We start from the raw sequence: 12,094 nt of genomic DNA on the forward strand, positions 1-12,094 counted from the left end.
TATCACCCAGGGTGGCATGCAGTAGCACAATCTTGGCTCATTGAAACCTCCGCCTCCTGGTTTCAACCAATTCTCATGCCTCAGCTCCCTGAGTAGCTGGGATTACAGGTCTGTGCCACCACACCTGGCTAATTTTTGTATTTTTAGTAGAGATGGGGTTTTACCATGTTGGCCAGGCTGGTCTCAAACTCCTGACCGCAAGTGATCTGCCCACCTCAGCCTGTCAAAGTGCTGGGATTACAGGTGTGAGCCGCCACGCCCAGCCTGCATCCATTGGTTTTAATAGTTTGGGTGTCAGGTAACCTCTGTAGCAGTGACCCTGCCTGTCGGGGGGCAAGTGGCTTGCCTGTGGTATTTTTAAGCCTCCTAATTCCGTATCTTTCGCTGGGCCTTTTCCCCGCTCTGGGCCTCAGTTTCCTCATTTGTAAAATGACACAGACGAGACATGAGTCAGGAGCCCTGGATCTGAATGAAGCCACTTCTTGTACTTGGTGTGAAATCTGGGATTCAAGCCCAGGGGACCATGGGCTGCAGAGCCTGTGCAGCCTCCCTCTGTGTCTTGCGTCCATGTCACATGTGTAGATTGCTGCCATAGGCCCTGGATTGGTGCTTTTCAAACTACGGGTCGTGACCTACCTTACCAGCGGGTTAGGAAATCCGTCTAATGGGTCGTGACCAGCGTTGAAGCAAAATCAATCAGGCAGGAGGGAGGGTCTGAGGGTGTCATGTAGCAGGGGTAAGTATGGACTTGGGAGGCTTTTGTTGCAGTTGTGGGTGTACACAGTGGTGTGAATGGGGTTGTGAGATAAAGTACACTTCTCCGAAGGGTTTCATTTAAACCCAAGTTTGGAGGCCCTTAGCCCAGGGATCTTCCAGAACTCATTCTGCTTCGACCTCTCTTCTCCAGGGACCTGGGACAAAGTGGCCTCAGTTTCCTTCTGGTGAGGAACGGAGCTTCTAGCTTGGGGTTTGGCATGGTGGGAATTTGAAAAAAAAATAAACGACATGAGACAAAACCCAGCCTGTGATTGCTCTGCACCGGGAGTTCTGTTTTTGAGGCTTAAAAAGACCCCCCTTCCCCCTTCTCTTTCCAGAAGAGCCGAATGCACATAAGGTCGCCAGCCCACCCTCCGGACCCGCATACCCCGATGATGTCCTGGACTATGGCCTCAAGCCATACAGCCCCCTTGCTAGTCTCTCTGGCGAGCCCCCCGGCCGATTCGGAGAGCCGGATAGGGTAGGGCCGCAGAACTTTCTGAGCGCGGCCAAGCCAGCAGGGGCCTCGGGCCTGAGCCCTCGGATCGAGATCACTCCGTCCCACGAACTGATCCAGGCAGTGGGCCCCCTCCGCATGAGAGACGCGGGCCTCCTGGTGGAGCAGCCGCCCCTGGCCGGGGTGGCCGCCAGCCCGAGGTTCACCCTGCCCGTGCCCGGCTTCGAGGGCTACCGCGAGCCGCTTTGCTTGAGCCCCGCTAGCAGCGGCTCCTCTGCCAGCTTCATTTCTGACACCTTCTCCCCCTACACCTCGCCCTGCGTCTCGCCCAATAACGGCGGGCCCGACGACCTGTGTCCGCAGTTTCAAAACATCCCTGCTCATTATTCCCCCAGAACCTCGCCAATAATGTCACCTCGAACCAGCCTCGCCGAGGACAGCTGCCTGGGCCGCCACTCGCCCGTGCCCCGTCCGGCCTCCCGCTCCTCGTCGCCTGGTGCCAAGCGGAGGCATTCGTGCGCCGAGGCCTTGGTTGCCCTGCCGCCCGGAGCCTCACCCCAGCGCTCCCGGAGCCCCTCGCCGCAGCCCTCATCTCACCTGGCACCCCAGGACCACGGCGCTCCCGCTGGGTACCCCCCTGTGGCTGGCTCTGCCGTGATCATGGATGCCCTGAACAGCCTCGCCACGGACTCGCCTTGTGGGATCCCCCCCAAGATGTGGAAGACCAGCCCTGACCCCTCGCCGGTGTCTGCGGCCCCATCCAAGGCCGGCCTGCCTCGCCACATCTACCCGGCCGTGGAGTTCCTGGGGCCCTGCGAGCAGGGGGAGAGGAGAAACTCAGCTCCCGAATCCATCCTGCTGGTTCCGCCCACTTGGCCCAAGCCGCTGGTGCCTGCCATTCCCATCTGCAGGTGAGTAGGGCTTTGAAAATGATTGCTTCTGTGGTTTAGTTTTAAGAGATGGTTCTCTGTTCATGAGCATGGGATTCAGAGTCAGGTTTAAGTCTGACTTTAAATGGATTTAAATCTTGGCTTGGTCCCTTGCTGGTTGCGAGACCCTGAGAAGGAAGGTACATTCCCTGGGCCAGGTTTTTCTCATCTGTAAAATGGGTGTAATTAGTGTACCTGACTCACCAGGTGGTTATGAGGTTGCAGTCATGTTAAATGTAATTGCTCATATGTCACCTGGTTTATTCAAAAAGTGTTTATCAAACATCTAGGTGGCAGATTCTGTTACATAAGTAATGGAGAGACAGTGGTGAACTAAACAGGCAAAAATTTCTGCCTTCATGGAGCTGACATTCTAGTAGGCACAAGAGGAACTGATGTTTGTTAGCATCTGCTATATGCCCCAGTTATATGCAGGCCGTAAAAAAAATGTGTGAGCCAAGGAGCTTAAAATCTTGGGAAGCTGAAGAGATGTATGTAGATAGCAGCATAGCATGTAGACTTTGGAGTCTCTTAAGGCTCACTTTGAGTCCTGCCTCCGCCACTCACTACCTGAGTGAACGTGGGCATCTCTGCTGCTGCCTTTCTGCTGCTGTGCTTGTGAAAGACATTGCTAATCAGTCAGCACCCTCTTTCTCCTTGAGCTCCTTTCTGAAGCCATGCCTAGGGCAGACATCACTAATCAATCAAGAGCTTCCTCCCCCCACTGCATTTGTACTGAGCACCTTTCTGGTCTTGGTTTATTCCCTGTGAGAAGACAATAGAACCTACCTTGTGTGTGTGTGGTTTTTTTTTAAATGGATTAGATGAGACGAGATGTCAAACTCTTAGTATAGAGCCTGTGCAGTGGTATCCTCGGATACCAAAATCTGAGGATGCTCAGGTCCCATATGTAAAATGGTATAGTATTTGCATATAACCTATGTACATCCTCCCATATCCATTACATCATCTCTAGATGATAATACCTTAGAATACCTAATACAATGCCTGCACACCACTTCATTCATATGGACTCAATGGGCATGGAAAATTCAAATTTTGCTTTTTGGAACTTTGTGGATTTGTTTTTTTCTGAATATTTTCAATCTGAGGACACAGAACCCCTGGATATAGAGGGTGAATTGCACTCTCTATGTATATTATTTCATTTGATTCTCACAGAAACTTGGTTTGTGTTATTTTTTATCTTTGTTTTGATGAAATGACAAAGGAGGTATATGAAGGCTAAGGCTAGAGATTATCCTATCTGTTCTCGTAGATGAGGAATTGGAAGACTCATGTTATTACCACGATCCCTGTGGTTTTCAAATTATTTTTTATTTTAGCAAATGGAAGTCTTTTATCCCAAATATTAAACTGAGTCCCCACATAGGCCAGGTGCAGTGGCTTACGCCTGTAATCCCAGCACTTTGGGAGGTCAGGGTGGGCGGATCACCTGTGGTAGCAAGTTCAAGACCAGCCTGGCCAATATGGCAAAACCGCATCTCCACTAAAAATTCAAAAAATAGCCAGGTATGGTGGCGCATGCCTGTAATCCCAGCTACTCGGGAGGCGGAGTAGGGAGAATTGGTGGAGGTTGCAGTGAGCCAAGATCATGCCACTGCACTCCAGCCTGGCGACAGAGCAAGACTCCACCTCAAAAAAAAAAAAAAAAAAAAAAAAAAAATTGAGTCCTCAAATAGATAAATAGATAAAGGTGGAGCTCTTGATTGGTGTGGGGTTGAGGGTGGCCTCGGGCCCTGCCCACTGGGCCTTGCTCACCCCCATACCAGACGAAAATGTACTGCATGGAGCATCCAGCCTGGCATTTCCTGCAAAGCAGGTTCTGAGAACACCAGGGCTTCAGTATGTCAGTTGTATCTTTAAAAAAAGGAGTTTCTGGGTTTAGCAGAGTTAAGTAGGTGCCTTTGTGCAGGCCTTCTCAGAGACTTTAATGTGGACAGAATATGTGGTGATTTCAAAGGCCGTTTGGCTACAGAGCTCTGAGTTCAGTGACTAAAGTTTCACAGGGCTATCTTAGAAAATGCTGCCAGCCACAGTGGCTCATGCCTGTAATCCCAGCACTTTGGGAGGCCGAGGCAGGTGGATCACCTGAGGTCGGGAGTTCGAGACCATCCTGACCAACATGGAGAAACCCCGTCTCTACTAAAAATACGTAATTAGCCGGGTGTGGTAGCGCATGCCTGTAATCCCAGCTACTTGGGAGGCTGAGGCAGGAGAATCACTTGAACCCAGGAGACAGAGGTTGCAGTGAGCCGAGATGGCGCCATTGTATTCCAGTCTGGGCTCCTTGTTCTTTGTGCTACGTAGACAGGTCAGTCTCCAAACCATGATTTTATTTAACGGTTGAGAGTAGGGAGGGACACTGCTGTGAAATATGATTATGACATATTTATTGGAGACTTTGTTTACAAAAGCCTTTCCTCTCCGTGAGGCATCTTGATCAGAGAAGTTTTGAGTGTCAGAGTCCTTTGGTTCCTCACAAGTACCAATCTGTGCCAGCCAATGTGGTCTTTTGCAAGAATCTTCTATAAAGTTGAGAGGATGGGGCCTCAGGGAAGTCTCCTGATAACATTGACCTCAGGGTATATGGGCATCTCAGCAGAGGGCTGGAATTCAAATCAGAATTTCAGGCTGGTTCTGATGCTCTATTTCTTTCTTTTTTTTTTTTTTTTTTTTTGAGACGGAGTCTCGCTCTGTCGCCCAGGCTGGAGTGCAGTGGCGCGATCTCAGCTCACTGCAACCTCCGCCTCCCAGGTTCAAGCCATTCTCCTGCCTCAGCCTCCTGAGTAGCTGGGATTACAGGAATGTGCCACCATGCCCAGCTAATTTTTTTTTGTTGTTGTTAGTAGAGATGGGGTTTCACTATGTTGGTCAGGCTGGTCTCAAACTGCTGACCTCATGATCTGCCCGCCTTGGCCTCCCAAAGTGCTAGGATTACAGGTGTCAGCCACTGCACTTGGCTTTTTTTTTTTTTTTTTTTTTTGAGATGGAGTGTTGCTCTGTTGCTGAGGCCAGAGTACAGTAGCATGATCTCAGCTCACTGCAACCTCTGCCTCCTGGCTTCGAGCGATTCTCCTGCTTCAGCCTCCCGAGTAGCTGGGACTATAGGCGCATACCACTATGCCTGGCTATTTTTTTTTGTATTTTTAGTAGAGACAGGGTTTCACCACGTTACAGGCCAGGCTGGTCTTGATCTCCTGACCTCGTGATCCACCTGCCTCAGCCTCCCAAAATGCTGGGATTACAGGGATGCTCTACTTCTTCAGATTGTATTTCAGCATCAAATACCTATTTCGGAACCAAGCAAAAGTATAAACTGAAACCTGGGGATATGCTGCTGAATTTTCTTCTCACAAAATTTTTGGTGCTTTAAAGCGTGTTAATACAGGGCTAAAGTGGTTTTTTAATGAGTCATAGTTTGTAAACCTTTAAAAACTGTTCACTTGTATAAATGATATGGGTAAAAGTGGTTGTCACGTGTGGCTCGTTGGTTGCAGGCAGAAGCTTGACAGCATCTTGGCACTATAACTAAGGTAAAGCAGGCGTACTTTGGAAACCCTAAGACTGCAGGGTAAAAGGGATTTCAGGAGGCAATGTGGTTGGAAAGAAGAGGAAGAGATTTGCTTGCTTAGGGAGGATATGGTTATGAGTTGGATGAAATGTTTAAGTTGGACTCTGGCACAGATGAAGTTTATGGAGGTGCTACCCCTTGGGCTCCCCTTGGTACTGCTGTGATAGAGAAGACAGAATTGGCTTTATTGCAAGTGCTTAACCAAGCCCAGTTGATAGTGTCAGCTCCTAGCAGCCCTGAGCTAATTGGGAAAGAATACTCTGATTAATGATTTCTGCCATATGTGAAAACTCAGGACATGGTGACATAAATCCATAGTGATGCTTTTCAAAATTCCTAGGGGAAAAGAAGTGACAGCAGTTAGAAACATGCTAGAACTAACATAAGCTTCATTAATTGAGAAGTTGCTCACACTGTCTTCATCAAGGTGGAAGAGAAGGCAAAGAGAAAGATCTCTACCCTGTGAACAGTTCTACCTGTCATGTCTAAGAAATATGTGCTGCCTCAGCATTTTGTTCACATACAATCATGCCCCCATGATCACATTTTGGTTAGTGATGGATCCCCCATATATGGGGGTGGTCCCATAAGATTATAATACTGTTTTGTTTATGTTTTTATTTTTTTGAGACAGAGTCTCTGTCACCCAGGCTAAAGTGCAGTGGTGCGATCTTGGCTGACTGCAACCGCCACCTCCCAAATTCAAGCGATTCTCGTGCCTCAGCCACCTGAGTAGCTGGGATTACAGACATGCACCACCAAGCCCAGCTAATTTTTGTGTTTTTAGTAGAGACAGGGCTTCGCCATGTTGGCCAGGCTGGTCTTGAACTCCTGGCCTTGAGTTATCTGCCCACCTCAGCCTCCCATAGTGTTGGGATTACAGGCATGAGCCACTGCATCCAGCCTTGTGTTTTGTTTTGTTTCGTTTTTGTTTTTTTGGTTTTTTTTTTTTGAGACAGGGTCTCACTCTGGTCCCTCAGGCTGGAGTGCAGTGGTGCAATCACAGCTCACTGCAACCTTGACCTCCTGAGCTTGGATGATCTTCCCACCTCAGTGTCCCAGGTAGCTGGGACTATAGGCATGGACCACCATGCTTGGCTGATTTTTATTTTTATTTTTGTATTTTTAGTAGAGAGGGTCTCTCCATGTTGCCCAGGCTGTCCTCAAATCCTTGGGCTTAAGTGATCCACCCATGTTGTCCCCCCAAAGTGCTGGGATTAAGTCATGAGCCACCACACCCAGCCATAATACTGTATTTTTACTGTACCTTTTCTGTGTTTAGATATCTTTAGATACGCAAATACTTCCCATTGTGTTACCATTGCCTACAGTATTCAGTACAGTCACATGCTGTACAGGTTGGTAGCCTAGGAGCCACTATACCATATAGTGTAGGTATGTAGTAGGCTGTGCCATCTTGGTTTGTGTAAGTGCACTCTGATGTTCACTTAATGGTGCATTTCCCAGAACGTATCTTCATTGTTGAGCAATACATGACTGTATCCATGATTTTCAGAAAATGGGCCATTTACAATTATTGTACAAGTTGACTAATTCTGGTTTATTGCACACATGGCTGATTTTATTTTCTCCTTCAGCATCCCAGTGACGGCATCCCTCCCTCCACTTGAGTGGCCGCTGTCCAGTCAGTCAGGATCTTATGAGCTGCGGATCGAGGTGCAGCCCAAGCCACATCACCGGGCCCACTATGAGACAGAAGGCAGCCGAGGAGCCGTCAAAGCTCCAACTGGAGGCCACCCTGTGGTTCAGGTATGGACTTGAATACTCTTCCTTTTGTGTGTGGTGTTTGTCACTGAGAGATTCACTTCTGCTGACCCACTGTTTGTGGCTTGTTAAGTTGAGGTATGTGTCTCAGCCTCTTAACTCCTTTGAGGAATGAGAAATCTGAGATTAAGTTAACATTAGAAGCTAATCCAGCTACTCATAAACCAGAGGAGAAAGTTTTCTTGAGCTGGATAAGGATAGAAATGATACTCGTGTGCCCGGACGCTTCTTCCCTTCTCTTTCTGTGGAGAAACTGCTAGAGTTTTGCAGAGGTTTGTGTATTGACAGAAGATTTCTGAAGCCATCATCTTAAGTTTCAGATGAAGAGTTCATTATGAAAAAATAGTAATATTTGTAAAATACAGAAAAGTAAGAAAAATTAAAACTATACATTATCAAACTACCTAAAATAGCTATATTAGTATTTTGATATATTGCCTTTCTTTTTTCTATTCACAAACATGGCAGCCTCTGTTACCATATATTTCTATGCTTAATTCTATAGTGAACATGTAGATTGTACTCTGAATTTTTAAGTTTACATTTTGCCATGAGCATTTCCTTTTGTGTTTTTCTTAATCAGTATCTATTTGTGTGTCTGTGGCTTTTGATTTAACCTCAGATTTTTTTTTTTTTTCCAAAAGAAGTAGAGAAGTGTGCCTATTTTCCCCCAAAATAATTGGAGTTGAAATATTCTTAATTGTATAATCTGGTTGACCAGGAACAACTGACCGGTGCCCACTAACAAGTCAATTAACCAGAACTTTTAATACATTTAAATTAATATAACATATTTTTTGGTATTTGCCTTAAAGTGGAAGTATCCTATTAATATGATAAAACCTGGTTCTTAATCTGTAGTGTGCATCAGAACCTCTGGGGTGGTTCTTAAAAATTCAGATTGTTGGGCATTCTGAAACTACTTAATTAGAAATTATATAACATGAGTAAAACCCAGGTAAACAAACAAACAAATGAAAAACCACAAACCCCCCAAATCTCCACAGGTACTTTGGATGTGTACCTCTGATTAAGGACATCTATGATAATAATAAGAACTTACAAGTCCTGACAATTGCTTTTTCTAAATCAGACATCACAGCGATCTTGGAATCTGTTTATATTCATTGAGTTTTTGTTTCTTGACCATGAGTCCCATTTTCCTGTTGTGTTGCGTGTCTAGTAGTTGTCGACTGCATTCTGACATCGTGATGACATATACTGGATATGGTAGATATTCTGAACTTCGTTTCACATTTCATCAGCGTGGATCTGTGGAAAGCTCAAGTTGTATTTAACTTGATGGGGCTTAGCTTTTAAACTGTCTTCTCTGTATTTCATTTGAGGATTGGTTTTAGGCCCCGTTAGGGCAGGCCTGGAGTAGCCCTTCCTCTGAGGCATGTGCCTGTTCTGCAGGCATGGCCTTTTTGGATGCCTGGTGGGGAGGTCTCTTTAATCTGGTGGGCTGGAATTCCCATATGCCAGCTCTGCTGCACTCTTAGTCTCTCTGTTCTCTCCACCCCATAGCAGCCCCTCTCTGGTAAACCTTGTGCCACCTCTCCCTGTGCTTACACAGCCCAGCCCTTGGCCAAAGACTTGAGGGCTCCCCTAGTAGCTTCCTCCTCTCTGATGCCACCGATTCTAGCAGTTTCCACAGCCTGGCACTCTGAGTGGTGCCAGAAATCCAGGATTATTTCAGGAAATCCTCAGCACAGTGCGACCACTGTGTTCTGCTCAGATGCTACTTCCTGCACGTGGCAGGGGAGCTGTCCCCAGGCAGAGAGCTGAAGTGGAGGTGGGCTTGCCTGTGCCCTTCCTCTCCCTCGGGGACCACAGTCTTCTGCTTCCTGCCGTCCAATCCTGAGAGCAATCGCCTTATGTAATTTTTTTTTACAGTGGTCGCACTGTTTTGGCAGTCTCTCTCACTCTGTCACCCAGCTTGGAGTGCAGTGGTACAATCTTGGCTTACTGCAACCTCTGCCTCCTGGGTTCAGGTGATTCCCCTGCCTCAGCCTCCTGAGTAGCTGGGATTACAGGTGTGCACCACCATGCCTGGCTAATTTTTGTATTTTTAGTAGAGACAGGGTTTCGCTATATTGGTCTGGCTGGTCTTGAACTCTTTATCTCAAGTGATCCACCTGCCTCGGCCTCCCAAAGTGCTGGGATTACAGGCGTGAGCCACCGTGCCTGGCCAAGTGCTGTTTTATGTGTCCAGAGCTCCATGCACATTTCCTTCATGCCACCTGCCACTGCTTGTAATTCTAACATTTGCGTAATTATTTTGTCAATGTCTCTCTCTCTTAGACCATGAGCTTTGTTTAAAAGAGACCACAACTTCCTTCTTATTCTTCATTGTATATCAGCACCAAGCATAGTTTGTCGCTACAAACATAGCAGGCATTCAACAAATACTTGGAGAATGAATATGCTCATTAAATGCATTGGCCGAACAATCTTAAGTCTTAAGGAGAGAGAATCTGTATCCATTTCCGGCTATGTGGTATCTTCATTCACTGATTATTCGAAAGATGTTTATTGAGTACCTACTATGTACCAGGCACGGTGCTTGATTCTGGGTTATGATATGAACAAAACAGCTGGAAATTCTCACTGTCATGAGCTTACATTTTGGGAAGATGATTAATGATAAACACTTGGAAAACATTTGCTGCCTGTGAGACCCTGTTCCAAGTGCTGTATATGTGTTAACTTATTTAATCCTTAAAAGAGCCTTATGACAAAGGTAACAGGTCAAGGAGCTGTCAAGGACTTGTTCAAGGTCATGGGTATTAAATGGTGGAGCTGAGATTTGGATACTGCAAGCTCTACTTGCAGCACAGTAGGTCTGATCATCCACGTCTCTTTGCAGACCAGCTTTTCCTGCCTTCTCACTTCTGCAAAAAAAGCCTGATGGGAAAATGCCTGTGCCTCTTGCAGACCACTCCCTTCCCCTCTAGTTTTACGTGCTGTTCCAGTACGAACCTTGTCATCACCTCACGGGAGCCTAAATCTTGATTCTCAGGGAGACGCTGATTGACCCTGGCTTGGGAGGGTGCCGCCTATTGGTCCAGTTGGCTGTGGCCTGGAGGTTGGGCTGCATGAGGAGTGAGGCTCAGCTCACCCATTCATCAGGGGCTGGGGCCCTGGAAATTTCCAGAGAAGGGAATGGGCTGAGTGTACAGTCCAGGAGACACCTGCTAGGCTGTCCCTGAAGTTTGTGCCTCTCCCTCTGATAGCTCCCAAGGACTCTTCCCTCTTCATGCCTGTGACTTTGTTTGTTTATTTATTTTAGAGATATGATCTCGCTTTGTTACCCAGGCTGGAGTACAGTGGCATGATCATTGCTCACTGCTGCCTTGAATTTCTGAGCTCAAGTGATTCTCCCACTTCAGCCTCCTGAGTAGTTGGGACTACAGGCGTGTACCACCATGCCCAGCTAATTTTTTCCTTTTTTGTAGACACATGGTCTCCCCGCATTGCTTAGGCTGGTCTTGAACTCCTGGGCTCAAGTGATCCTATCACCTCATCCTCCCAAAGTGTTAGGATTACAGTGTGAGCCACCACAACTGGCCAAAGTGCTTGTAACTTGGAAGATCTAATATATGATTTTAAAACTTGTAGACAAGTCTCCTTAAAAGACAAAAAGTGGAATCTTTTAAAAAAGTCATTTGAATAGATTATGTTTTTCAAAATAAGTCATGCTAATTCCTGATTTTTAGCATGGGAAGTCAGTTTAAAAAAAAAAAAAAACTTCTTTGAAAAATGAAGAAAAGAGTGGACTTTCAGAGGATTGCTGCTCTTCACCTTCAAGGGAGTGTGAAAACTGCTTCTGGAATCTGGAGCACCGCCCCCTTCATACCCAGAAGAGCAGTGTAGCCTGCTTTGTACCTTGCCTGAATGCTTCCGCCGGCTTCTCTGTTGATCTGTGTCTCACTCTTTATCTCTGTATGCGTTTCTATTTCTGAACCACAGCCTCTGTTCCCCTCTCAGTTACTTAGTCCCCACCCTTCTTTCTTTTATTTGCCACACTATAGAACTTCATTCTTTTTTCATGCCTAATGGTTTTAAGCTCCTCTTTATATAAAAAGAAAATGAGTATAAGATCATTTCATTTTTTATCCTTAAGTATACAATTAAAAATCTTAAACATATGCCATGCTCAGCTGTTCTCTTCATTGCTTTTTTTGAATGGTACTTGGTCTTGGAGGAAAGTTTCTTCCCAAGCCTTAAGTGCTTTTCAGATCTCATGACTCATTTGTATGGAGAATGTGTCACTGGGGACCTGCCATGTGCCGGGTGCTGTGCTGATCCTGGGTGATACAACGTTGGTGAGATCAGCACAGCTCATGCCCTGAGGGAGCTCAGGGGCTGCGGAAAAGTGAACTAGGATGGTTTGAGTTGGTCAGGGAGGCCTGAGAGTCCAGATGGCGGCCACTTGGAGGGGGTCTGTGGGCTGATGCTGGGACGCAGGGTGGGACGCGATGACTGATTAGAAGCTTGTCTATTGTATTCGCCGCTTGGGAGTAACTGCTTCAACAGAACAAATCATAACAAGAGACGGTACTTGGAAGA

General features: G+C 46.7%; 1 protein-coding gene across 8 annotated transcripts in view; it reads left to right on the top strand.

Moving 5' to 3' along the window:
- Positions 1-12,094, top strand: part of NFATC2 (nuclear factor of activated T cells 2) — a 180,710-nt gene that overhangs the window by 41,730 nt on the left and 126,886 nt on the right. For 4 of the 8 annotated variants that reach the window (XM_025399025.1, XM_025399024.1, XM_025399023.1 and 1 more), the window contains exons 2-3: positions 1,095-2,124; positions 7,336-7,507. In XM_025399025.1, coding sequence (XP_025254810.1) covers positions 1,095-2,124; positions 7,336-7,507 — 1,202 coding nt within the window. The remainder of the gene's footprint in view (positions 1-1,094; positions 2,125-7,335; positions 7,508-12,094) is intronic. The other 4 variants (XM_025399029.1, XM_025399026.1, XM_025399030.1 and 1 more) reach the window with 1 other exon arrangement.

Source organism: Theropithecus gelada, chromosome 10, assembly GCF_003255815.1.
Source record: "Theropithecus gelada isolate Dixy chromosome 10, Tgel_1.0, whole genome shotgun sequence".
Taxonomy (NCBI): domain Eukaryota; kingdom Metazoa; phylum Chordata; class Mammalia; order Primates; family Cercopithecidae; genus Theropithecus; species Theropithecus gelada.